This window comes from Columba livia, chromosome 16, assembly GCF_036013475.1.
Source record: "Columba livia isolate bColLiv1 breed racing homer chromosome 16, bColLiv1.pat.W.v2, whole genome shotgun sequence".
NCBI classification, from domain to species: domain Eukaryota; kingdom Metazoa; phylum Chordata; class Aves; order Columbiformes; family Columbidae; genus Columba; species Columba livia.
The window spans coordinates 8357135-8384561 of NC_088617.1; the positions used below are offsets into that span (position 1 = coordinate 8357135).

At 47.7% G+C, this 27427-nt stretch overlaps 1 protein-coding gene and 1 long non-coding RNA gene across 3 annotated transcripts; both read left to right on the forward strand.

The window, feature by feature from the left end:
* Positions 1 to 711: 711 nt before the first annotated feature.
* Positions 712 to 13650, forward strand: GATA5 (GATA binding protein 5). Of its 2 annotated transcripts, none has more exons than XM_005499591.2 (7): positions 712 to 966; positions 1655 to 2257; positions 4341 to 4507; positions 9987 to 10112; positions 10938 to 11025; positions 11605 to 11729; positions 12757 to 13650. In XM_005499591.2, exons 2-7 carry the CDS (start codon positions 1738 to 1740, stop codon positions 12910 to 12912), a joined length of 1182 nt encoding a protein of 393 aa, XP_005499648.2. In that variant the 5' UTR covers positions 712 to 966; positions 1655 to 1737; the 3' UTR covers positions 12913 to 13650. The 2 variants fall into 2 exon arrangements, with proteins under 2 accessions (XP_005499648.2, XP_064888454.1); XM_065032382.1 differs by having other exon boundaries at positions 12754 to 13060.
* A 2752-nt stretch (positions 13651 to 16402) lies between these two features.
* Positions 16403 to 19528, forward strand: LOC110356428 (uncharacterized). The gene is made up of 5 exons (XR_002409645.2): positions 16403 to 16495; positions 17322 to 17420; positions 18047 to 18110; positions 18671 to 18715; positions 19212 to 19528. It is a non-coding gene; the product is annotated as an uncharacterized LOC110356428 (long non-coding RNA).
* The last annotated feature ends 7899 nt before the right edge of the window (positions 19529 to 27427 follow it).

Below are 27427 nucleotides of genomic sequence, written 5' to 3' on the forward strand. Positions count from 1 at the left end.
AGCGGGGCAGCCCGGGGCCCGACGGCCCCGACGGGACGGTGAGGACCCGGAGGTCTGCTCTCCGCAGCGGCCCTGTCGGGCAGAGCCGCCTTGAGCCCCCGGCAAAGCCGGGCCGGGGAGGCTGCAACCGTCGGTCCAGCTTCGCAAGGACCGTGGGTCGCTTGAGAAAAGCAGGGCGGGCTGGGGGGCATGTTGGCAAGACCCCCCTCCCCCGTTAATATCGGTTTTATTGAAAAGCAGAACCAGAGCGCTCGCTCGGGGCAGAAAACCGCCTGTCCACTTCCCCGAAACCCCCGCTGGAAAAATTTCGGTGTGTTCCCCAGCATCCACCGACGGCCTGGGAGCATCGGGGTGTCGGAGAGACCCCCGGAAACACAGCGAGGCCTGGAATAGAGGGAGCCACCCCTTGCCCCTCCCTGGGGGGCGGGCGGACACCTCCAGCCTTACGGGGGTGTCAGCCAGGGCGTACGGGGCACCCTCAGGGCCGCATCCTGTCCCCACTCCGCCCGGCGCCCGCGGCCCCGCGCCAGGGGGGAGCCGGCGGGCGCGTCCCCCCCGCCGGGAGCAGAGCCGGTGGGACTTATCCAGTGCCCCCCCCATATCGGGAGGCGCCCAATCCTGGCCGGGACCGGGGCTACCCCGCCGGTCGTCACGTGGGCCGGGCCGCACCGGGGCCCGCCGTAAAGAGCCGCTGCCGCCTCTGCCGCCGCCACTTCCCCGCCGGGCTCAGCCAGGGACGCACCCACGGGAGACGGCGGTGGCGGGAGGGGAGGGACCCGGGGAGAGCAGCCCCTGTCTGCCAGCGGGTCCTGGTTGTTTGGGGATTTTTTCCTCCCTCCCCTGTAAACTTTATTCTATTTTTGTTACTACTATTATTTTTATTTTCATGGGATACCCCTGGATGGTCTGAGTGCAGCTTCATGCCCACCCGGGCCATGCCCGGCTCTGCTCCCGGTCCGCTGCCATGTAAGTACCTGTGCGGGAGGAGCGGCCCGGGAGGGGGGCCGGGGGCGGGATGCTCTTGCGGTGCTCCACGGCTTCCTCTGCACGGAGAGGCCTGCCTGAGGGTCATTTCATTTTTTAAGAAGAAAGCGGCAGCGCTAGTGGATGTGGGACATCGGGGATGCCCCAGGTCCGGGCCGCTGCCCAGAGCCTCCGGGACCCCCCTCCCTCCCGACCTGGGCGCCCCAAGGGCCGCGGCGCTGCAGGCCGCCTCCCCGCCAGCAAGGCCCCGAGACGCACTCCAGGAAAGGGGCAAAAAAAAAATTAAAAAAAAACGGGAAGGGAAGTACTTTGGGGGAGAAAAAAAAAAAAAAAGCTTTTTTTTTTGGTGTTGGTTTTTTTTTCCGACCTTTTGGAAGTGCCCAGGCGGGCGGCGGGGCGCTGGGAAGGTGCCGGCGGGGCAGCTTCCCGCTGCGCGGAGGTTATTTGTCGCTGTGGCTCGGCCGCTGCTCTCGGCCCGGCGCCGCGGGTTTCCCCGCGGGACGAACTGACCAGAGGAAAGTTTAAATAAAAAGAAAAAAATACAAATTACAACTCCTGCTTGAGGCACGGAAGAGGCGCTTTTGCCGCGGGAAACGCCGGCGGGTGCGAAGGGCCCCGGGCCCGGGTTTGCCGGGTTCTCAGCCTGTGGCTCTCGACTCTTTCTCCCCAGGTTCCTCTGAGTGAGTCCCTCGGCAACGTCGGGGAGCAGCCGGCCTGGCCCTGAGCAGCCGCCGCCGCCGCCGAGGACGGAACATGTATCAGGGTCTGGCCCTCGCCCCCAACCATGGCCAGTCGGCTTATTCCCACGACTCCAGCAATTTCCTCCACTCGTCGGCCGGTTCGCCCGTCTACGTGCCCACCACCCGGGTACCCTCCGTCCTTCAGACGTTGCCCTACCTGCAAAGCTGCGAACCGCACCAGAGTCACCTCTCCAGCCCCCCAGGATGGGGGCAGAGCAGTGGCGATGCCGCTCCTTTCAACGCCGGCAGCCCCCACCCGCCGTCGGGTTTCTCCTACTCGCACAGCCCGCCGGGCAGCAGCCCCCCGGGCCGCGACGGCGCCTACCAGGGGTCCCTGCTGCTGGGCGGCGGGGGCCGGGAGCAATATGGCAACGCCTTGGTGCGCTCCGTTAACGGGTCCTACTCCAGCCCCTACCCCGCCTACGTGACCCCCGAGATACCGCCTTCCTGGACGGCCGGACACTTCGAGAGCAGTGTCCTGCACAGCCTGCAGACGAGACAGGCGGCTTTACCCGGCCGCAGGTCCACCTTCGGTAAGGTCGCCGTCGCCCCTCACCGTCGCCTCGGGGCGTGGGCTCGTTTCCCGGCACTCGGCGCCGGGTCGTAGCCATTCCCGTTCCCGTTTCCTCGGCGTGTTGGTGGCCTGGCCCTGGGTTGAGCTGCCATCCCCGATGGAAAAGCAGGGAATGACTTTTTCCAGGGATGGAGATATGGTTCGGGCACGCGGCGTGTGTGGCTGACCCTGGACAGAGGTGGTGGGTGTGGGGGTGTGTGTGTGACACGAAGGGCAACGACCACGTCTCAAAGGAGAGCAATTCCCCCGCAGGACAGAGGAACAGGGGCCGTTCAACCCTTTCCCTCCCCACCCCCGCGATATCTCCTTCTCACAATATCGACTTTGTGCCTGTGCTTCAATACTTACCCTTGTGTTTAAATTAGCGGGGCAGATTTATAGCTGCCTCCCTTTTAAGTAATTTATTGTGGTAAATTAGTTTATATTTGAACAGACTCTCGGTCTCCTAATTCTCCTTCTCCCAAACAGGTCCGCAGCTGCATGGCTCTGCGGCCTTTGGAGAGACATTGAAACGCACTCAGGCGTTGAACAATAAACCTCACTTCAATTCGTTTGCATCGACACCGGACAGTCCTTTTAAACCAAGCCCTGAGCAAATAAAATTTGGGGCTTGATTTAAAAGGGCTCTCCGTGCGCAGGGTTTATAACCCCGGGGGTATTTCACCATCCTCCTCCGGCGGTGGTTTGCAAAATCCTTTAAAAGCCACTTCAAGATCTCAGCCGCGTTATCATCTTTACTGCGGTGGACCGAATTATCTTATCTTTACCCCAAAAACAAAGTTAAACCAAGGAAGCAGCCCCTCTCCCCACCGTGCTGCTTCCCCGGCTCGGCTTTTCCTCCCATGCCGGAGGTGCTCGGGAGCAATTTCTTTCTAGGATTTTCTCTTTGTCTGGGAAAATCCGTTGCGTTGTGCTAGAAGGGATCTCCCCGTTCCTGCCGAGAGAGGTGGTGGCGCGGAAATGTCTTCTGCGCTTTGAATCTGGTGGTTTGGGATCCGGAATAGTGGCCACCGTTCTCTCTGCCGTTTATTATTTGCTCTTGAATAGTGTAAACTGCTCTTAAGTAGCGTAAACTATTCTCTTTATTTCCTTAATGAATTATTGAGCCTTTTTTTTTTTGTACTTTTTATATTTCATTTTTATTTTCCATTTTCCCTTTGTGGTTTTTGCTCTTTTTCCTTTTCGTTTCGATGGATCATTATTAATACGATCGAAGATAAAAAGAAAAAAAATGAGACCATATTTTTCTTCGAAAGAAAATAACATTCCAGGCAGAGGAATTTATTTCAAAAAGAGACAGAAAAGCGGCAGGAGGGAAAAGACCGACTCTCTCGATTGAGAGTTTTGCTCCGGGCTGCCCGTTCCCCGCGGAGCCGCCCTCGGGGCAGAGAGGGACCGGGGACGGTTCTTGGAGCGGGCGGCTCCGCGGCTTCTTCACGGGGCTTTCGGAGGGGGAGAAAAGCGAGGAAGAGCCGCTGTAGCAGGAGTTTGAGGGAGGGGAAGTGTCGGGGATGGTGTCCGGGGGAGCCCCGCGGTTGCCAGCCCGGCCGGAGTGGGGCGAGCGGAGCCGCAGCCCGGGCGTTGCTCCGCGGGCAGCCCCGAGCCCGGACCAGGGACCAACGCAACTCCTTGGAAATTAGGAAAATCTCCCCATTTTGCCTCCCCCCTCATCATTTATTTTTTCGCAACTCGGGCTGTGCCTGGTGTGGGGTAACACCGCGCTCTCCCACTGATGGGCTCCCTGCCCGATCCCATCGCAGGGAGACCCCAGCCGCCCTCAGCACTTTGCGGTCTGTTGGGGAAGAAATGTGGAATATTCTAGTTTTGAGCAAAATCTTAAAAAATTAAGGTGTGGGGGGAAGAAAAGCGGTTGTTCCTCACTTTGCAGGCTGGCGATAAATTCCCACCGAGCAGGGATGTTCCCTTGCAGAGAAGCAGTAGGGCACAGAGGATTTTGGGAACCCTCTCCTACAGGGTCCCCACAGGTGGCCTTGTCCGGTGTGGACAGCTCCTGACCTTCATGTCTTGGGTGTCTCTTCCAGAGTACCTGGAGGAGTTCCCTGGGGACGGCCGGGAGTGCGTGAACTGCGGGGCCATGTCCACGCCGCTCTGGAGGAAGGACGGCACCGGGCACTACCTGTGCAACGCCTGCGGGCTCTACCACAAAATGAATGGCATCAACCGGCCACTCAAGCCACAGAAGAGGCTGGTAAGAGGGGGGAACCCCACAGGGATCTCTCACTCCACCCGGGAGGTGGCTGGAGAGCAGGAGCCGGGGGGTGTTGCGCTGTCTGCTCTGTCACGGTCTCTGCACTTTGTGTTAGGCCCTGTTTGACCTTCGGTTCTCCCACAAACAAAATGCTGCCAGTGCTGGAAGGAGCCCCTTCTTGTGGGGCAGAGCTGGCTGGAGGAAGGGAGTGAAGTCGGAGAGTGGGCAGCACGGGGACAGGGCAGGAGGGACCAGAGGGGTCCCAGGGCTGCATGGAGGGGCTGCGCCACAGCCAAGCAGGGGCTGATCAGCCCTGGCAACGATCTGGGGCTCTCCGGGCTTCCCCCGGCTCTGTTCCTACATTGTGCATTGCTTTTTATTCTATAATAGTGATGATTATTTCCTAGTTCTTCATGCAGACGTGGATGGTCTAGGCAGGGTTGAACAGAAGACAGGGATGATCCTGAGCTGGCCCAGGCAGGTTTGCGGCCAGTCATGATGGGAGCAGGATGAGGCTCATTCCCCCACTGCCTTCACCTACCTGCCTAAGAGGGAAGTTTGTGGTTTAGTGGTGGTTGGTTTCTCCACAGGTTAAGGCATTAATTCCCCCCACTCAATGTGATATTTGGCTTTGTACAATTCCAATTCCAATTGGAATTCCACAGTGAGAGAGCAAAGGCTCCTCTTTTTTTTTTTTCTTTTTTTGTAGAGTCGCTTTGGGATGTTTAAATTTGGTGGTAACAGTTTTGGTTTCAGCGCCTGTTGTCAGAAGCCGTCCTTACAAACAGGATGTTTGTTGGAGCTGTGCGGGGGCACAGCTGGGAGCTCCTTTTGCTTTCACTTGGGGTGTATTCATGCAGTTATTTTTTTTTGCATTGCAAAACAAATTATTAGCAATAACCCAATAGTTACAAGTTTCTGCGTAAGAAAGCCATAAAAAGCCCCCATAAGCTGGGATTGAGCAAGATGTTTCTTTTTGATTCCAATCCTGGAAATGAGGCTCCAGATTTGCAAAACGAAATGAGCGGCGGCTATGTAGAAAATCACCCTATTTCGTTTAGCACATCAAAATCGAAGCATTTCTGTGAGACGTTTTGCATTATCCAACAGGATTTGCTTCTCTCACCAAAACCTTCCTGGTCTCCTTTAATATAATGCCATTAATTCCGCACTGCAGCAGCAGGCTCTGCTCACTGCTGTGCTGCGAATCTCAGAGTTACACTGCTGATTTCTTCAAAGCAAATACAATCCGTGAATTGAGAGATCGGTGCAAACCAGTTTATATCCAACTCCACATTTTGGACTGACATCAAAATGTGGCACTGGATGAATTTTAGAGGGTTTTTTTTAACAGCTCTTCCCCAAAGGAATTGGAGAGATCTTGTTGCTATTTGGTATTTTAGTTCGGTGTGTGGGAAGGGAGACAGCCCTGCATTGCCTGCACCCTGTACATAGCACCCGTGAAGAACTTTTCAGCAAATATTTCAGCAAAGTTTTCAGGTGGAGAATGCTAGTTTGTAAAATTAAAACCGTTTCCCAGGGACAAGAAAAGCTTGCCGGGAATTATCAAAGAACTTACAAGCTTTTTAATTGTTATTTTGGCTATCAATACAATAATGATAAAGCCCAAATGAAAGAGCTGATTCTTATTCAGGGGAAACATTTCAATAAGTTTGAAATACCTGAGGGGATTTCATTCTATGGATTAGAAAAGAGGCTGCAATTTTGACTTTCTATTCTGACTTTGGAATGAAACATTTCAAAATCTTGGATTTTCCCAAGGGTTTAGAATGTCGTGTTGCAACAAGTTCTGCCCCATCAGAGGACGGAGGATCCACTGATGATCAGCAAGAGGGTGCCAGGCGTGATCTGCAAATCCGCCACCGAGGGAGTGACCTGCACCCCTGTGGCTTGGCATGTTTCTTCCCTCAAACGATTTCCATGGTGGGGAATGTTTTCCTCGCCCATAACCTCCCCATATGGGCTGGGTTGGAGCAGAGTGGTGAACGCAGTGATACACAATTGAAAGAAATGATTAAATTGGCTGTTTCATGATGCAGTGAAATACAGACACAGGGAGGAAAAATGGTTGCTTTTGTCCTTTACGTTACGACCTTTGTTCTGTAAGTAGATGCCGCACTGGGAGTTATTCTGACTTCTGTTTTCACAAAGCAAAGTCCTACTGAAAGCCCCGAAGAATGCAACGTGACCCAGATAACACTGCGGGAATGACGTCCTGCAGCTCAGTAGTGCTTGTGTGTGAGAGTGTGTAGTGTAGTTTCCAGTTCATTTTTTGTTTCTTTTTTTTTGAGACAGGGCAACATCCCTTTTGCAGCAGGGACAGCCGTTTTGCTACAGCCTGTGTCTTGCCTCAAAGCACCATGGCTTTCGGTAGAAACTATTTATCTTAGAGGAGGATGGGAGCAGCACTTAATTTTAGGCAGTATCTTTTCTAGCCAAAGTTTCTTGGTGCGTTTCACAAGATGATACCTTGGACACAGTCCTAAAAGCCAGATCACTTTTACCATCCAGGAGCAGTCAGTGGAGGTGGATGGCTCCATTCTTGCCTGTGCGATTCCCCCCTGTAAGGATCAGAGCTGCACTGCGTGGTGCAGCACAGGGCGGGGGACGCGGAGAGGGGCAGATACGGCAGCGTCCTGTGCTCAGCAGCTCCCACACCATCCTAAGTTGAAGGACTAATCTGGAGTTGAGTTTTGCCAGCTTGGCTCAGCGGGTATTTTTTTCAGCCTGTCCTTTTTTACAGTTTAAAATGCATAGTGGGTTTGGTGACACTTTTGGGGAAGGTGCGGATGGGGCTGATCACAGCCCCGGAATGATCTAATAGGACCTCAGAGCCATGCAGCATACATGCTGTGTGCCTTGGCTTTCTCCTGGACATCAATTCTTGCTGCTTCCTCATCCTCCAAGGTGCGGGTTTGCCCAGAGCCGTGGTAACAAAAGCAAATCTCAGAAGATGCTGCTTCCTTTGGCTCTGAGCCTCGATCTGCCCAGTTGCAGGAGCTGAGCTTGGGTATGTCAGCACGCTTTGCTGCAACCTCTTTCCTATCAGCTCCACGTCCCCTCCGTCCTGCTGGCAGGGAGGACAGAGAAGCGTTGATTAAATCTGAAGGTTCAGAGGCTTCTTTTTTTCCTGTGAGACCCTGTGGTTCCATAACCACCTTTGAAAAGGAGGAGAAGCAAAGTCTCTGACAACTTCGGGCTGCCTTGAAGGATCTGCCCTGCTGGCGCTAAATTTTTTGGGCTCTCCAAGTAGCGCTCACACACAGTCGATTCAATAGGCATCAGCTCACCGTTCCTTGAGCTTATCAGCAGCACTTGGCTGTCAAACCAGGTCTGTGAAAGGTTTTTGTTTGAGTGTATGCTGCATTTGTATAAATAAACACTGGAGCACAATGTTGAAGTCAACAACTTCCTAGACAAGGTCAGAACGATACAAAGGCAGACGGGTGGAGGCAGGCAGAAATGCATTTTCTTTTAAGGGAACTCCTGGGAAACCAGCAGTAATGTATTGTACTCTCGTCCTTCAGTGACCAACAGTAACCTTGACTGTCTCTGTTGTTAAGCTGGCAGGTTGTGCTACAGGACCAGGTTTGTGTGGGGTTTTGGGGGTTTAAACTGTAATATTTGGCTGCGGAGGATGGTTTCTGGTCTCCATGGATCTGAGAGATGATGTGCAGGAGATGCAGAAGACATGAGTTGCTGCCCATGGGCGGGTGGCAACAACGTGCTGGCAGGACAGGCAGAACTCTGGCAGAGCTGCCATCACCCTTGGGCCACTGGAGCCACAGATCTGGTTGCCGCCTCATCTACAAGCCGTGGTCAAACCATTCTATGAGACAGGGACAGTGTGTCCCTCCCTTCTAGGGACCTGTGGTGGCCCAGAAATCTCAGGGCTCTCTAAAGGTCTTTGTGTTGGCCTTTCTCCATCAGCAGGCGATGGCAGATCTCACAGTGCCAGGCACCGCAGGACTCAGCACCTCCAAATTCCACTCTGTACCCACAGCAGGAGCTGGACCTCAGAGCCCTCACACCCATGGGGTGCTCATCCCTCCCTCTGCCCCCATCAGGGCTGAGGTCCCTCCTGGCCACAGGGATGGATGACACAGCCCCAGCAGCTGGAATACTTTCAGGCAGCTCTGTAGCTGCTCCAGGATCTTGCTGTGACGCCATGTCCCATATGAAGGACAAGGATTGTTGTCCCTTGCTCTGTGCCAGGCTTGTCAGCTCACACCTCAGTGTATTATTATTTTGGCCTGGTTATTTCTTGAAAGCTAAATGATTTCCAAAGAAATACTCTTATTAGCAAATAGTTGCTGGGACCTCTTTGCTGAGCAACAAGTGAATCAGAGCTTGGGCATGTCACTCGTGTCTCTTGAAACTAAAAGCAGAGCTTTATTTGACTGCTAACCTTGTAAAAACATTTCATTTTTATTCCTACTCTTCGCACTTCATTTGTTGTATTGCTCAGTCATGATATCAAGCAATAATGGAAGAATAAACAAACAGGGAGTTCTTTATTGCCCGCATCACCTCTCTTCTGCCTTTGAGAGGAATCAAAGTGATTTTTCTCAAGGCTGAAGAACGTATTCAAACACCTGAATGTGGAGAGTCTGTGGTATTACTTATGTCACTAATATCTTATACTTAGTGAAGGCTTTTATTAAAATAGTTTCAATACCTGGTGTTAAGAGACTTTCAAATGAAATGCCTGTTGAGCTGATGAGTCTGTATTTAGACACTTGTGAATTTTCCAGTGGCTCAGAGTACAGTTGTCAGAAATTAGTTTGCTGCTTCTGCCAGAGTATTTTCCCTCTCCATTTGGCAGTATTAACATCTAAGAGCCAGCAATCACTGCTCTCACCAAATATGTCATTAATTAATGTTTGCACAGTGTTTCTGCAGCCTGGAAGAGAACAGATTATCTGCGAGACGTGCAAAGAATAAGCTCCCTGGTCCCATCATGGGCCAGTTCAGTTCAGTCCTGCTCAGTTCAGCCAATTGATTCCAATTGTCTTAAACCAGAGATTAGTTGGGATGTTGCTAACTTTAGCAGTAGTTCTGAGTGCAGAAAACAGAAGAAGAGTTCACTTAAAGCATGAGAAGTTTTGTTCATGTGCTTAAAGCCTGTCTGGCATTTTCCATCTCCTTCTCCATCTGAGTGGATCTACTGGAAGAAAGTTTTCTGTGCTCTGAGTTTTGATCACTTCCAGCAGATTTGCTGAAAGTTTGTGTGTTGCAAGGATATTTGCCAGGTTTATCAAGCTCCGTTTAAAAAAAGCACTTGCGAATTAGAGTGATCTCATTTGAATGTAATTTCTTTGATCTGAATTTGGCTATCATCCGTGTTTCACATTTTCCAAGAAACTGGTGTAATTGGAGATTTTATTTGGATTTGAAAGGAAACTTCCCAATTAATCATGGTTATGTGTGCATTCATGTTTGTTTGCTTGTTTTTAAGTCTTCATCTAGACGTGCTGGCCTATGTTGCACTAACTGCCACACAACCAATACCACCCTCTGGAGAAGGAATGCCGAAGGGGAGCCCGTCTGCAACGCCTGTGGCTTGTACATGAAGCTCCATGGGGTAAGGACCATATCTATGCTGGGAGGGACCCTTTCGGTGCTGGGTTCACCACCAAGTAGGTTCAGGATATTAAGCACCAGCCTCTAGGCTGGACCCAGAAGAGCCATAATTCAGTCCTGTCTCCTTGAACAGTTAAAAGCTCAGTCTACTGAGGTTCTCCAGAGTAAAGCTAAGGGGATTCTGGAATAGTGTCAGGAGGTATCTGCACAGAGGGGAGATTTTTGGCACTGAGTAGCTCTTAATTAGGTTGTTTGCCAAGTTACTCTCCAAAAAGAAAGCTTACCAGGTTCCAGTAGCTGGAGACTGAAGCTCCCCAATCTCAAACTGGAGATAAGGGCTACATTTCTTCTAGATGTGGTGATTAAGAATGTGTGAAGGATGCTAAGGAGTCCACATGGAGGCTGGTTGATGACATCCACAGAGGATGGGAATTGTTGATAACACGTCCATCAGCCAAAGATGAGACTTCATCCCTCCATACAGGCCTTTTTAAATTTCTGTGATAAAGGTTAAAGTCTCTTTATCCCATGAGCCATGTAGGGTCTCAGTCTGGCATTGTAATTTAATAGAGTGCTGTCATAAAGGTCACTAATAAATCAAGAAAAGGAAAATAGGAAATTAAGGAAAACTTTGTGGGAAAGCCTTAGCTATTAGCCTTATACATCTCCTATCCAAGGCCTGCTGCAGAGAAAAATAGCACTTAGTGAAGGACAAGGACTTTAGGTGCTTTGCATGAGCTACAGCACATAAATAGGAGAGCAACGTGTGTGGAAAGGAGCTAAGTAAAATACAATATTAATGATTCTAAACTTTATGAATGTCAAGGTACCACGACCTCTGGCCATGAAAAAGGAAAGCATCCAGACAAGGAAAAGGAAGCCTAAAAACATTACCAAAGGCAAAACCTCAACAGGTACAGTGCTGCTATCATCCGTCACAGGTGCTTGGAGTAAAATCCACCACAACACTTCTTTTTAAAGAAATTACAATAACTAGAACACACTATTGTGAATTTTTGCCTGATGATTACTTTAGGTGCAAGGCCTGTATTTATGCCTAGACCTCACGTGGAAGGAGGATGCTGGGAGGGAAATCTCAACAGCGTCATATTCCCGTGAGGTTCCTCTGTGCTGTAGACACCCAGTTTCAGCCCAGCAGCGTTCATGTTCAAGCAGATCTAGGCTAAACTGAGTAACGGGAAAAGACAGGGCTGGGAATGGTATATTAAAGAGTTGAGGAGAAGGTATCATGATACATTCAACATTAGCCCCTTCGTTCTGTACCAGGACCAGCACTACCAGGCTGTGAAAGGCTGCTGCTCCTCCAGTATCTTGGCAGCCAAATACAAAGCCTTACCCTGACAGAGATATGATGGAGAAAGAGAACAGTAGATTCATGCCGTGAGATGTGATACTAGCCATTAAAATACAAATTTACTTAAGAGCAGATTTGTGCTATGTTGCTTCATCGTCCTGTACCGATTTTCTTCCAGGGTCTACAACTTCGGCCACTAACTCCCCTTCCTCCATCACCAACTCAGACAGCACGGTCACTTTAAAGTCAGAACCCAGTGCGACCTCGCAGTATCCTGGGCAAACCATCGTGTCAGTGTCCCAGGTAAGGCGCAGGGGCCCACATCCATTGTGTGCTGGAGTGGATGCTCCATGCACCTCAACAGACCTGGGGGGAGCTTGATGGTATTGAGCAATTTGTTGGTTGTGTTGGCAGCCAGTAGCCTGATGGACCGCCTCAGACAGAGAAAAGTGAGGAGCGTGAGCCAACATTTTGCAGACTGGGAAGGCCTCCAGCCTGTTGGCTCCCCATCAGCTATTCCATCTTGTGATGGGGAACTGGGAGGTCCAAGCCCTGCTGCTGCAGAGGCAATTGGTGAGGAACCAGCTTTGGTGCAGGGCTGGGTTTAGTTCCCATCTCCTGCCATGAAATCCTGGGAATTACAACCCCATCGAGCTGGTGGGATCATCCCAGGGTGGAAACCTCTGTAGCTCCTATGAAATGTCTTCCAGGACATACATTATCTGTGCTTTATAGCCCTGAGGTGCTCAGTGCTCACAGAGCTGTGATACTGTCAGAGACACCTGATTGCAAGACCGTACTTCCGCAATGAGGATTTATTTGCTGTTTTGTCTTGACTGAGGAAAAAGTGCCCCTAAATCAACCCACACACCAACATTTTGTGATCCAGCTCTATCTTTAGGCTGGGTCTAAGCCCTCCCCAAGCTGGACATACATATATGTAGGGGAAGCTCAGCTCCAGCACCCGAGTGCCTGGTGTGTCATATGAGAGAGGGATTTTTTTTTGGCTGAAACTGATAAACCTGATTTGTGCCACACTCTTAAAAATTTACTCAGGGCTAGAGATCTCCAAACTGGACATGTTTAGTCAATAAATAAATACAGATGGGCCCCAGGATGTCTCCTTCTGGTGTGTTCCTTGTGCTTGCTGGGGACGAAGCACCTTTTATGCCCAGCTCCAGGCTGCTCTGAAGAGCAGCAGTAGCTTCAGGGATAACCCACCATGTCCATAATCTATCCAGGTCCCACCACCATCTTACAACAAGGGTGATAGTGACCTGTTGGCTAATAACAGGCTTTCTGATGACTTTCTTCTTCCCTTCCCAAGCAGGCACAGAGCCAGTCGGACGAGGCGCTGGCCAGCAGCCACGGCGAGTTCAAATTCGAGCCCGAGGACTACACCTTCTCACCCACCGCCATGGCCCCGCAGCCCGGGCTGAGCATGCCACTCCGGCAGGACTCCTGGTGTGCCCTGGCACTAGCCTAGAAACCCCCAACCTCCAGCAAAAAGCCTCAGGACCAACATTTTGGCTGGCCCTTCAAACGTCCGATGGGCAGGAGGGCGGGCTGCCCTGGCGCTTTGGGACTGCGGGGTGTCGAGCTGTGGCCAGCTTCTGTTGGAGGATGCTCATGGAAAACACTGGCTGGATGGGGTCGGGATGGTCCCGCTGTGGCACCAGCTCCCCAAAAAGCTCATCCTCGTCCGGAGAAACCCAGGATTGTCTCCCTGAGGCTGGAGTCCTGGGGCCACCTCTGTTTTCCTGGGGAAAGCCTTCTTCCTTTGAGATGAAACCAGCAAATAAATGCATCGCAGAATCTATGTTTATTCACAGTGATTTCTCCCTCCTATGACTCCTCTGTGTGCAATTTATTCCACTTTCCAATAAAGACTGTAATAACATGGCACAAAATAACTTAATTTTATTAAAATGTAAACTGTGTGGCCTCCCTTATGTTTTATTGGCCACAATAGGAAGAAAAGAGAAAAAAAAGTAACGGTTGTTTTAAACATTTACTGTTTTATATTAAAAGTTATCATCTCTATAGAGTGTTAGCTTCTGAAGCGTTTAGCGTATCAACACTGAGCTGATGAGTCATACATGAAATAAACACACTGCTCTTCCCTTTCCAGCTCCAAACAAAGATTTTTTTAATTATTATTTTAGGCAAACCACATGACAAAAATGGTCAAAACCTCCTAATAATAAAAGAATACTGAAATGTTGTTTTTCTTTTGTATTTCCTGATCACTTTTGATATTGCCAACTCTGGGCATTAGAAAACCAGAAGTCAGTCTTCCAAAAGTTAAGAGAAGGGTTTGAGGGACTGAAAAATAAAGGATGCGTTGAAGGTGTATTTGTTTGCATCCAGTTTGGGGGATATTTTGCATGGAGGATTTCCAGCTTTCTCCCATGTATGGTAGAGATTCTTTTTTAGTTATTTTAATGAAAGCCAAATAGAAAATAATTTCTGGGAGTTGCGCTGTAGCAAAATATCATTAGTGATGCAAAACCCACAGCACACTTCCTAAAGCTGGCAACAGCACGTATTTATGGCTTCTCGGACCTGCCCCAGGGAGGTGGGCAAAGGGGAGATATGCTCTGCTGGGGACATGCAGAGGTCCTGAAGCTCCCAAGGAGCTCAGGGTGGGGAGAAGACCATGGCAAGGAGGGGACATGGGTGGGAAATGAAGGGGAGCAAGGTCATTAAGTTACTTCTATGGCCTGCTTCATTTGTTATTTCTAAATAAAATCCCCAGCCTGGCTGGACAGCTATTTATGGCCAGGAAGCTGTCAAGTAATAGTTCCTTAATATAGAAGTTGACCTGTCCAGGGCTTCCTGGAGCAACTCTTCCTCTTGTCAGAAGAGATGGATCGTTTGATTTTTATTATAAACAACAAGCTAAAGATGATCAGGGAGAGTGAATCTGACATCAAGGCACAACTCAGCTGAGATGGAGGATGATGCTTCCCACCATGTAGCCCTTGCTGGAGGGAAGGAGATGCTCCAGGCCTGGGGAGCATCAGTCCCCTCCAGTGCTGCCATCGCTCAGCGGTTTGTCCCTCAGTGTAGCTCTGTGCAACTCTTGGGGGGTTCAAGCCATCCTTTTATCAAAGTCCATGGCTGAAATTTGTCTTTGGAGGAGTGTTTCTTGTGCCTCCAGAGCTTCGTTAGCAGTTTGAGTCATGCCAAGCTCCAGTGCTGGGGCAGGGGCTGTCACGGAGGGATATCCCTCCAGTGCTGGGCTGGCAGTGACACACCGTGTTTGCATGGCCAGGCTCTCACCACAGATCCACATCTCCACCGTTTGTTTTTCCACTTTCTGGCCTGCCAACATCTGCAGCAGAGCCAGGCAAAGCCGTGCAGCAGATAAGCCAGCAACAGAGGGCTGGCGGGGTGACACCGTCCCCAAATCCAGCCCAAACTGTGCCTCTGGGAGTCAGGAAAATGGGTGATGTGGGCCAGGCTCAGGCTACCTGCAGGCACTCAAGATGACATGTCAGGACACGACCGGGCAGGATGGAGCAGGAACTCTGGGCATAGTGTAACACTCCTGGGCAGCTCCCCAAACCCCAAGTTTGCAGGCAAAAAGAGGCAGCGCAACACAAGCTGTGGCAAGTTGATTTCTATGGACAATGGCAGGGGGTCCTTGCTTTTTCGTCTATGTGACCCCGAGGGGGAATGTTATTTTAAAGGCAAACAAGAAGACCCAAACAATGCCAAGATGTTGACACCAGTGGCTCCAGAGGTTTTATTTATTGCCTGTTGGTAACTGTCGACCGGGTGTTGGGATGCTCTGGGGGCTGGTGGCTGACGAAATGAGGCAGAGGGACAAGAAATGAAACATCCAGGACGTGTGTAATTTTTCCTTCCTGCTCGCTTTCTGCACTCACTGGACGGCATCATCCACAACACTGTTTTTTCATTTCTTAGGGGTGTCTTCTAACATTTCATTCCAATCCCCAAGGCAGGAACCACCCCTGCAGACTTCTGACTCCTGATCAGCCCTAACAGGAGAGAGGAACCTTCCGTTGCTCCTGCTCCTCACACCCCCACGAGGAACCAGACCCCCGGGATGTTCACCCTATGGAGGTCTCAGCCTTGCAGCAGCCACATCCAGAGGGACCCATGCACCTTCCAGCCATTATATTCCCAACCTGCCATTTTGAAGGCCTTCCCTAGGGGGTCCACATCCCTTTATATCCCTCATTACACAGCAAAGAGGAGCATTTGCCCCAATAGGTGTGAACAGAAAACACGGGAAATTTTGGGTCTTCCCAACTCACGCTACCCAGGCATGGTGCGTATTTGCTCTCCTACAGGTTTGGTGGCTTGTGGACAACTATTATCTTTACTGTTGTTGTACAGCTGCCTCAGAGCTATCAATTGCCTTTGTTCAAAGGTCACCTGCCCAGATGATTTTACAGCACAACTACAATGATCTGTTCCATTTTGCACTTTATACTAATGCCACGGTGATTTTTCCCAAGTCAGCGAGTGAGTAATGAAGCACTTGAGCCTATAAACACATGTTGTTCTTGTTTATGATCATAATAATAGCACAATAAAATCATTGCTTACCCAAGCAGTTGCTTTCAAAAAAAAAAGTTTGTTTCTTTGTGATTTCTGCATGGAAAATGGAAAGTTGTGGTTAAATTTCTGCTGGATGCCCTAAAGTCCTAGACTCTCTAATGGGGTGTCACTTTTACATTGGAGCACAGAGAGACATCGTTTTTTCTGCATTGCGCGCAGAAGTCTTCAGCACAACTTGTGTGGCAGCTCAGCTGCTGCCTGAGCTCTGCCTGAACTGCAACCACCACCCAGCTGGCAGATAGGCTCGGTTCTAAGCTTGCACAGGCTTTGGGGATGCCCCAGGTGAAGCTATCCACCAAAGTCTCTGGTTAGGCTGATTTGTGCCAGCTGAGGAACAAGCCCATCATGGTTATAAGAGGATGGGAGCATCAAGCTTCCCTCTCTTCATCCCAGTGTTTGCACTGGGATGTGAAGCACTGTGTGAACCTGAGAGGTTTTTTTCCAGAAGCAAAAGGTGGAGTCAAGTCTGTGACCAGGTACAGCAGCGCTATAGGGACTGGTGGGGGTGTAGGATGCTGATTTTAGATAGTTTTGACGGTACAGAGAAACAAATTCACTGTTATTTCTCAGTCCTTGTCCCCTGCTCCTCTCCAACGCTTTTTATTGCTAAGCTGGTTGTGTACCAGTGAGGAAAACAGCCCATTGCTTTCCAGGCCAATGTGCTGCAGTAATTAAGTGTCCAGGCTATTTACTTGTGCAGCAGCTAAACCAGAGCCAAATATTCCTTCTCACCATTGTATGCATAGGAGAAGAAAACAAACAGCACTGCTCCTTTCATCACATCAGGTGGTCCTCCATGGAGAAAGCTTTGTAGCCAGGGGTTGGTAGGAGGTGGTGTCTCCAAAGAACATCTCCTGTTCAGCATCAAATTTACATTGAATAACCCAAAAGACACTTAATGAGGAGCAGTAACACCTTTTGCAAAGTGGTTTTATTTCAAGGAAGGTCTTCCTCAAGGGGAAGCTCGGTGAGCAGCAGAACATACCATAAAAGCTCTTGTTAAAGGGAGTTTATCCCCAGGCTGTTATCATTGAAAACCCCAGATCCTGTATTTTAGTAAAATTTCTACCCAAGACTACCACGTCATGGATACAATAGATGATGAGAGGAAAGGAGAACAGTGTTAGACTGTCTTTATAGTCAAACTTGGCAAAAAAACAGCTTTATCTACAGTGTTCTAATGTCAATGGAACTGTCAGCATTTACCAGCTTTTTCCTGTTCTTGCAGGCTCTTCAATGTCATTAGGAAATGCATCAGTATTGGAATTTAAAGAAAGATTTTTATAACACATATTTCTACAGGAGTGTTAAATGTGGCCGAGAGTGGACCTTGACTGTTGTGGTGTCTGAAAATGTTAGAGTCCGAGCTGTGTCCAGGGCCAGTTCCTCAGCTGACACAAGGTAACAGCACTGGTCTCCCATATAAGCATTTAACCTCATTAACAGGATGCTATTCATGTTTCCTGATGACCCAGAAGAAAACAGGAGAAAGTGGGAAAACTTTATCATTCAAGTAGTAAAGTCTGTCTTGGGTACAAAACTAGCTGCTTTGTGCCTGTGAAAGCTTTGGGAACCCTCTTCTCGGAATGAATGCAAATCACAGAATTGACTGGGTTGGAAAAGACCTCAGAAGTCATCAAGTCCAACCCTTGGTCCAACTCTAGTCCGTTTACTAGAACATGGCACTAAGTGCCATGTCCAATCTCAGTTTAAAAACCTCCAGGGATGGTGAGTCCAGCACCTCCCTGGGCAGCCATTCCAATGCCTGACCACTCTCTCTGTAAAGAATTTCTTTCTAATATCCAGCCTAAATTTCCCCTGGCAGAGTTTAAGCCCATGCCCCCTTGTCCTATTGCTAACTGCCTGGGAGCACACACAGGGGAAAGGATGGATAGGAAAGAGTAGAATGAGTGTACTTCTTATTTGTTTTTTTTCTCCAAACCAAGCAAATAGCTTAAAGCAAACCCTGGTGGAAACTTCCAGCCCTTGTCCCAGTATCACCTGTGTTTCCATTTCCTCTGCTCCAGGGCAAGGCATGGGATTGACCCTCCTGTGGGACCTCCTGAGAGCCTGAATGGAAGGAAAGGAGAGGTGAGCACGGAGCGGGGCCCTGATGTCACTGTTATTTCAGGTGTCGGTATCATTCTTCCCATCTGTTTAGTCTTTGCTTGTAATAAAGAAGAATAGCTCTGGTTCGTGAAATGAATGGAAATGACGGGTGTTTAGCTGCAGGAGCCCACTAAAACATCGACTGGAGCAGTGCTTAATCTGCTTTTAGTGATGTGCCTGTAGCGAGATGGGTAGAAAAACAGTGCTGGAGACACCACCCCTCTGTGCACAAGCAGGAGGACTAAGGTGAGCAGCAAGGTGGAATCTGCAGTGTTAATCATTCACCCGAGTATGAAGGAGGCTTTAATAGATGCTCTGTGTGTATAGGGATCTGTAAGCGTAAGTGTTAAATGGGGAAGCTGCTGCTCAAAGGGTAGCATAAAGTGGCCTTTGGGGTAGGCAGTTTATTCAGATCCACTTTTTTGTTGTTTTGTGGGAGCACATTCCCTTCACCATGAGTCAGTGCAGGTGGGGCCTGCAGGGTGATTGTCACTCCTGAGCTTGACCTTGTCATCTTTCCTCCCCAATTAATGATGCCTCAGCACCAGACAGGAGCAGAGGACTTCCATGGAAGGCGGTGACTAATGGTGAGCATTCAGGAATAATGGTGGTGGCTGAGCCTCCATGGGAGTTCCCTTGGAAAGGTGTAAGCTTGTTCTGCTGTCCCACAGCATTTTAAATCTATGATGTCATTGTGAATATGATATGTACATATTATTTCTATATTTAATAATACAAATACAGTAACAAAGCAAGATTTGGGATTGACTTGACACTTTAATGTAGCTGAACGTGATGCCATCACCTTCCTTTGATTGGAACATGTGATAAATAGGGACTGTCATTCCTCCATAACCAAGTTCATCCCACTCAACAGCATCCAAGACCTCACTGCCTGTAGCTTGGGCTGCTGGTTGCAGCCATGTTTCAGGTCATGCCCCAAAACTGGCTTTCCCCAGGAGCAAATCCTTCCTGCATGCTAGAAGGACCTTGCAGTTCCACAAGAGTCTGTAGAGAGCCTATGATATGAACCAAGGGTAAAGGGACATTGTACCTGGATGTGCTTCTCTTGGTGCATTGCAGATCTTGCATCCACGGAAGAGGACCTGTGAGCATGAGCCTTGTGTGCCAGCTTGGCCCCATGCTCTGCATCCAAGGTAAATGGACCTGCAGAGTCAGTGGCTTACAGGAAAGTATCAAAGCATGAAAGGCCACACAGCTTCTCTCAGAGGAGACTGAGGACCCAGCAAAGCTGCTCCAGAAGTATCTCTCCCTGAAGCTGGTATCATCAATATTTCTGCAGTGGGCTTAGCTATATGACCAGGAGTGATTGGCAGTGGCTTGAGTTTTGCTTTTAAGTCATACACCTTTGCCTCATATTAAAGCGTGATTAGAAAGGATTTAGCAACTTAAAATATTAATAATGGATAGCTCATTTCTGAGCAGCAAGTTTTAATAACAGTGCTCCTTCTCAGGTTGACTGTGCTCTAGGTTATTGACTTTGACGTTGCCGCTTGCCCTTTAGATAAAGATGCAGGGTTGGGCTTCATGTTGCTTTCTTTCCCCTGTTGTGTGGAGTTCCCTTGGCACCCCCATTTCAGAGCCTGTGTTACTTTTGCAGAGTTAATGCCAATAAACCTGGGAAGAGCCATATCTGCCACACCACATTGAAGCTGCATGGTTGGGAGAGCAGGAGCAGCACCCTGGGTGCTCATAGGCAGGGAGCACTTGGCCTGTCCTCGTCTCCCACCCTTGGAAATTTGTACCTATTCTTAAAACAAAGTTGTAGGCAGGAAAAGCGTTGTACAATTTTGGGGGATGACAGCCAGGGCAGATTGGAGACAGCAGCAGCTGGTTTGAGATGTTGTCACTTTTCCTCCTCGGGAGCTCCAGGTTTCAGAAGGTCTCTGCACTTGCACAAAGTGGTTTTTCTTAAACTTTTTAAAGCCTATGGTTGCTCTGAAATGAAGATACCTCTTGGCTTTTCTTTTCTGGTTTGGTTTGTGCATCACCAATCATTTTAGTTAAAGTGGTGTCAATGGGGCTTGTAACATAACCACAAAATCAGTTACATCTGGAGCGGGTTGAGCGAAGTCACCAGGGACGGAGTTTCTTTTGTTTTTTGAAGGCAGACAGAACAAATGGCAAGCAAACCCCCTTGCGTCTGCAGGACTCAAAGCCAAAAATAAAACCACAATAGCATCTATGTTTTCCAGTTGAAATAACTGTCTTCTACTCTTAAAATTAAATTCAGTTTTGATTTTTCAAAGCAAAACAGGCTAGGGATCAGTCTATAATTAGTAGGAAATTGGTTTGGATATAATAGAAATCTACTTATCTCTTCATCAGAAACCAAATCTAACCAGAACCAAAACCCAATTTGAGGCTTATAATGTTGTGTTTTGTTTTGTGTTTTAACTTGATATTTAAGTGCTTCTGAATTTCCCACTGACATCCAAAACCAAGAGGAGAAAAAAAATAAGTCAGGGAGAAATACTCATTATTTCTCAGAACTAGGAAATCTGGGGACTTCCTTGGGGGGTTTCTTGGGAGACTGACATGCTTTTTGTTATCACTGATGCCTTTTTTGAGGTGCTCAGTCGGCCTGCAGAAAACACCACAAATGTTTAGGTTATTTTTCCACACTGGGTCAGTCGGCTCCAATGTGTTAATTCATTAAGCATGCTGCATTCCTGTTAATTGCCAGCTTGGGTCTAAGCTTCAGCCACCTTGGAGTGTATCCTTGGAGTGGAGGCTTATCTTGTGAGCTTCCTGAGTCTGCAGAATTGAATGAAAGTCTCACCAGGAAAAGTGGTTTGTTTTGCTTTTAGTTTGTTTTGTAAGAAAGCTGAGAATTTCCCTTCCCAGCCAAGTCTGAATTGACCACTGAGAAGCGAGAAGCTCAGGAGTTTCAATGGTTCAGATCCTCAGGCTCTCTAGACGTGCTAAATTATCTTTTTTGTTGTTTTGTTTTTCAATAAATCTAGCTATGCATCGTGAGTCCTTCACTGAAACTGAGTATTAATTCAGTTCTGATTTGAAAAGTGGCTGTGAATGTACTGTCCTGTTGTCGGTTGATTTCCTTCACTTGCCCAGAGAGATTTTTGGTAAAATATTGGTAAAATGTTCAATCTCCATCAGAGTTTCAGCATGGTTCCTAACCTTTAACCCTACAGTGTTGAGGGCACTTTCTGGTGTCATCCTCATGAAAGAGGTCATTGTCACAAGCACGCTTGGTCAGTGAGCTGCAACATGGCAAAGTGACATGACCAAGGTCCGACTGGAGATCAGTGGCAGAGAATGGCCCTGGTTTTGTCATGGAATTAGAGTAAAAAATATGTATATGGTAAATTTTGGCTTGTCAGTAGGATATTTATACCACTGAGGTGATGCCCAAACCAAAACCTCATCTATCTATAAAGAAATCCTGCAAAGGCTGATGTGTAGTAAAGAAAACTGTTGTCTAGCAGGCAGACCACCAATCTTCTGTGCACAGTCTTCATAAAAAAGAACATTTGGGGCTGAAAGGCAGCAAGGTTCCTCTATTTCAGAACAAAAAGGGGTTTTGTTGGGGGGAGAAAAATAGACTAAATTTGGAAAACACTTAACAGAGTTGCCTTAATTTAACAACAGCTTTTATTAGATTGCGCTTGTCCAATGAGATTAATGGACTTTTTCCTTCGAAACTCTGGGAGTCTTTCCTAGACACTGGGAATAAGTAGGTTCCTTCAAATGCTCTGCTTCCTACAGGATTTACTGGTGAAAGATTTAATACAATTCAGCACAAACATTTTAACCTTTCCATCTAAAATGCTGAATTCAACCGTTTCCTGAATGTGTATAATTTAAAGGCTTGTGTTTTCCTGTGTCATGCTCTCTGAAGCATTTTATGTCGCCTTGCTCCTATTGACTCTTTTAAGAAAACACTGCGTAAGTATACAGTCACTTTCAGATAACTCAGATGTTTACTTTATGAATGAAGGAGGAAATTGAATACTCAAATAAAGTTATGCATCTAAGTGCCAGAAGCTAACTGCCCTCTTAAATTTGCTTGTCTTCTTGAAAGAGCCTTTAAATACAATTTATGATGTAAAAAGCCTTTCCGTAGTGCTGAGTAGGATCTCCACCGTCTCGGTTATAAGCGGATGCTCTCAAGCAGCTCTTGTTGAAGTCTGGACCAGGGATGTTGCAGGGCAGGGACAAATGTTGTGTTTCCAGGGGCTCATGTGCATCCCACTGATCTGGTATGGGGAGCAAATAAACAGACTGCTGCCTGTGCTGCTGTTTGGTTGTAGTTACCTGGTAGTAAAGGCAGAACTACAAGGGGTATAAAGTAAAAGGAGGGTTTCTAGCATCATCTAACCACTGTCACGTTAAATTTTAGTATTAGGTTTAGATCTTACTGCTGGTACATGGCTGCCTGGCTGAGCAGTGCCATTTGCTGTTTTCTACCCCTGGTTTGGAAAAACTTGTATCTGCTTTGGGTTTAGGGGTGTAACTCAGACCAGTCCCTATTTATGCTTGTCTCTGTGTTGTTTTAGCACCTGAGGTAATTGTTCTTTCCTTAAAATAGTTGGCAGGCATGATTAAATTTGCCTCAAAAAATAAAGCAACTCCACAGTGAATTAACCTTGCAGACTCCCCAGCCTGTTCCTCCTCCCCTTTCTTTCAAGAGGGTTTCTCCCAGGTTCTCACTCCACCGCACTAACAAATCATTACAGTAATGGGAATATGATTGACATGCTCAATGTCTTTCCTTGAGCCAGAGACATTATAGGATGATAAATACGAGAAGGGACATGCAGCTGGTTTTGCAGGAGGCTTGACATGTGCCCGGTTGTTAGAGGGGCTGTAGCCCTCCCTGCAGAACATGTGGCTTTAATGCTCCGATGTTCCCCATGTTGGAGCAGGGATGTGCTGGGGTTCTGCAGCAGGTGACAGCAGACCTGGGACCCAGGCAGAGGTCACTCACAAGGTCCAATTTTTCCCCCGTCATGGACTGCAGCACCAGCAGGATCCCTATCGCACGCTAATATTGGATTATGATCGTGAGACTCCACAATGTCACACTGATAAGGGTGAGGTTTTTTCCCCTGTACAAGCCTGTTCCATTTTAACACATAGGTATGTCAAGTGAAGGGAATATTTTCCCTTCTGCATCAGACTCCAGCTTTGCTGAGGTCACTCACAGGAGTGTGTCTGCAAATGTCAGGGCTGACAAGGAGTAAAGTTGTGTGGTCCAGGGTTCTTCAGAGGCTGTGGGGAAGGAACAATGCCAGGGGGCCAGCCCCTGGTGGGAATGGGGTGCTGGGCACTCAGAGGTGGTGAAGGAGAGGCTGGTGTTCATGAGCTGTGCTGGCAGAGCCGCTTGGCTCTGCATTTCAGAGGTTACTGCAAGGTTGCAAGGACAGTTAAACCATTAAGAGCTACCAGTTTTCCCAAGCTTATCCAACTTGTGTTTCTGGAGTAGGCTAGAAGAACATCTTTCCTCTTACTTGCTCCAGTCTTTCTAACATGAGCAAGAGCTTGGCAGAGCCTGGGAGAGTTTCTCACATCTCCATTTACCCCGTCTGTCAACAGCCAATGTTGAGGTGCTTCAAAAGCATAGTTGGACCAAAAGGTCATGGTGGAAACAGCTTATTTTGCTGAATGAATGAGAGTGCCCTTTTGCAACCCTAGACAAAGATTTCCACCAGAAACTGATGTTGCTGAGACAGAAATACTCTGGAGACAGCAAAACTTAATGTTGCTTCCACTTGAACATTGCCTGCTTGCAAAGAGCATCCGCAAACCAAGTCGTCTTTGAAGAGGGAGAGGTGGGAGGCACCTTTAAAGGAGGAAAATATGGTTGCAAAAAGCAAATATGCATTGGGAAATTCCATTGTCCAGGGCTGGCTCCCATGCAGGTGCTGTGATCACTTTCTTGCTCCCTCCAGACCCAAAGGTCCCTGGGGGAAAAGATCAAATGGTACTTGAGCATATGGCTTTCCTTGGGCTGAGCTCTAATTAATTAATTAAAATGTAGAAATGCATCAGAGCTTGTGTTCCCTTGTCCCTTCCTACTGAAAAACCACTTCAAAACCTCTGCCAGATCCACATGCATCCAAGTCCATACTGCACACTAAAATGTCAAAGTGGACAATAGCAACTAAAAATAGGCAAAGACAGGAACTTGCCTATAATATTTTTAAAGTTGGAGGATGGCAAAGCTATATATAACAAACACAGAAAAATGGGTTTTGTTGCTTAAATGAGGAAAACAAAAAAGCATAGATGTTTAGCTGGATAACTGCTGTGATGTAGGTTTAATTTCAAAACCAGAAATACTTTTGGGGTACTGTGCGTTGCTGAGCTCACCTGGGGGCTGCTTCACAGTGTGTGGGCTTCCTGAGGAAGCTGGAGGACAAGTATGGATCATATCATAAAGGCACTGAGTGTTAGAGGGGGATTTTACCCTCTTCTGAGCAGGTGAGAGGAGTGGAGGACAGGGATTGCAGTTTGGAAATGGGCTCACACAGCAGCTGCTGCCCAGCTATCTGGGCCATGGAGTAACATGTAAGGTGGCTCCTGCCATCACCTTTTGCTCTCCAGTTTGTGCTGGAAACCTGATGCTCCTTGGAGGGACAAGGGGCCAGGAGTGGCCAAGGCTGCTGCTCCCTCTGCCAACTCCAGCTCAGAGTGAGGGGCTCAGCCCAGGGACCTAGACCCTGTGCCCAGCCCCACCATGAGCATCTCCCAGGGTGGGAACCCCCTACCAGAAGAGCTGCTTTGGTAAATTTTCAAAAGAGCAGTTTTGCCTCACACAACAAGTAGAAGAATAATCAGGAAATAAGCAGTTAAGCAACTCCAGGTTTTTGGGTTTTTTTAATGTATCTATATGATTTTTACCAAATCATATCTTGATGATTAAGCATTCAAGATCCAACCTTGATTCAAAGAAAACTTTGTGACTGAAGTTAATGGGAACATGTTCAATTCTGTAATCTGCAACTAGAGCTCTTTGCTTTTTTTTTTCTGCTGATCCCTTTAATCCTTTAGCAACCATGTGTATTTTCTAAAGAGGTTTTCTGTATGTCCCTGGGGTATAAAATCACAATGGGAAAGAAGTACTTCTTATAAACTGCAGCAACTGCAATCTGCCTCCAGCTCTGTTGGTAACACCCTGTGGATATTTGCTTCTCAGAGATTAGAGGAACAAAGCAAGAAGAGAGCAGCGTTCCATTATGGTAGAGCATATAATATTGTGATTATTACTCATGCCCCTCTGTCTAATTAATCATTTTGTGTGTTATTTGAAGACAAACAGGGCCTTTGGTTCATTATCGCTTATACATACACAGAACTGGAGTCACTTCAGTGCTGTCAGACTTGGTTAATCCCTGCCTGGGTTTTGTACATGTCTGGGTATCTGAATCATATATATGGCAAATGATCTACTAATATGTTTGCTCCACCAGTTTGTTCACACGGAGCCAAATATATGAAAGCATTCAAACTCCGGAAAGTGCAGATATGGTCCTAATGGACTTGACAAAGGCAGCTAATGTTAAAGGTTGTGAAAAAAGGGGCTGCTGATGAAATGCCTTTTTTTTTCTTTTAAAGTGTTTTGTTTGTATTTCTTCTATTATTTATATTTTTTCCTGCTCAATGTTTTGAACCAGGAGGCAGGAAAGGGAATCAGGAGAACTCTGAACTCTCTGAAAACAGGATTAGGGGCAAAATATCAATTTAATCTAAGACAGAGGAAAAGAGTGGTTGCTGAAGATGGGCATATTGTGGTGCCCAAGAATGGGAGCCAGACTGAGCTGTAGCTCAGTTACTGCAGCTGCTGTGATGCTGCAGTGGTGGAATAAATCACAGCAGCCACCTGGTTATCCTGTGCAGTTATCCTGCCTTCCCCATAGGGGCAGTTGCCCCCATCCTGCCTCACTGTATGGCAGCTTTTCTTACACTGTCACTTTGAAAATCTGGGCCATGAATTTAAAATTTAAAGAAGCTCCATATCCTTTTTTCTTCTCTGCTCATCTGCACAAGAACAGAGTCTGTTTGCAGGCTCTGCACTTGGAAGACTTCACATTAAGACTGTAACATTTTGATTACAAGTGATATAAAATGCAGTTTGCTTTATTTCCTAATTAATGACAGTACATAAGGCAACCGTAAACTCAATTGCTTCCAACAGCTTTTTATATTCACTCAGAGGCATTTTCAGAAATATGACTTGTATACCCAGCAAAATATTTCCTTGACCAGATGTAGAAGGAAAGCGCTTTTATTGGCTCTGTGATAATATCACTAAAGAGGAAACAAGCTATAAAAATAAATAAAACAAAAAAAAAAAAACCCACACACACTGAATTTGAGAGTTGCTAAACTGATAGATATAGAAACAAATACAGAGAAGATAATAAGGCCTTTTACTGATAGTGGTGTCCTGTGTAAATAATGCAGACAAACTGAATAAGTCCCTCTGCAACGAGACTCATTAGAAACACGTACGTTGGCCCAGAGCAGTTACTTTGATTGTTCCCCAGCTGCTTTTCACAATAAATGTCCACGGACCCGCCAAGGTTGCAGCCATTTTGCTCACCACACATCCTTGCACTTATCTGTTTTTAGCATGGCCATATATCTGCAATGTATTTCCCACTCAGGATCTTATACTCATTGCTTTATAGATCAGCTTTCATGAGAAGTGCTAGACCAGGACATTAGATTAAACAGGCACAGAACAAGGCGCTCACTTCCATAAGGAATTAGTATGGACAAGGGATATATTGACCCATGGCCATCAGCACATTGATCTTGTCTTAAGTTTGCACCTGCAAAGGGGTGAGCTGCTCCTGAATCCCAATGGAATCCATGTAGATATTGCCTCTTAAAATGTCAAACCTGTCCACAAATTAGTCTAATTCACACTTTCTTGCTTGAAATTAAAGACAATGGACTTCTCTACACATTGGCATTCTAAGAGCTCAAGGATAGGTTTTCAGAAATGAGAAACATCTGTGTCTCCCTGGAGCATAGGGATGAAGGTGGAATTGCCGCATTCTGTCTTGGAGCTCCATGTTGGAGAGTCTTGTGCATCTATGGGGTAATATGGGCATTAGGAGCTAAGTACCAAGGTGAGAAGCATGCAATAAATGCAAAATTACATCTCATGCTACCCAGACTCAACAGGAGGGGGTAAAAAAAAAGACAGGCTGGGGCAAATCCAAGGAGTTTAGATGAAAGACATACTGTTGAGTGGCTCAGATCCACCACCTGTTGTTTATCACATGGTCATGCAAACAATTTAA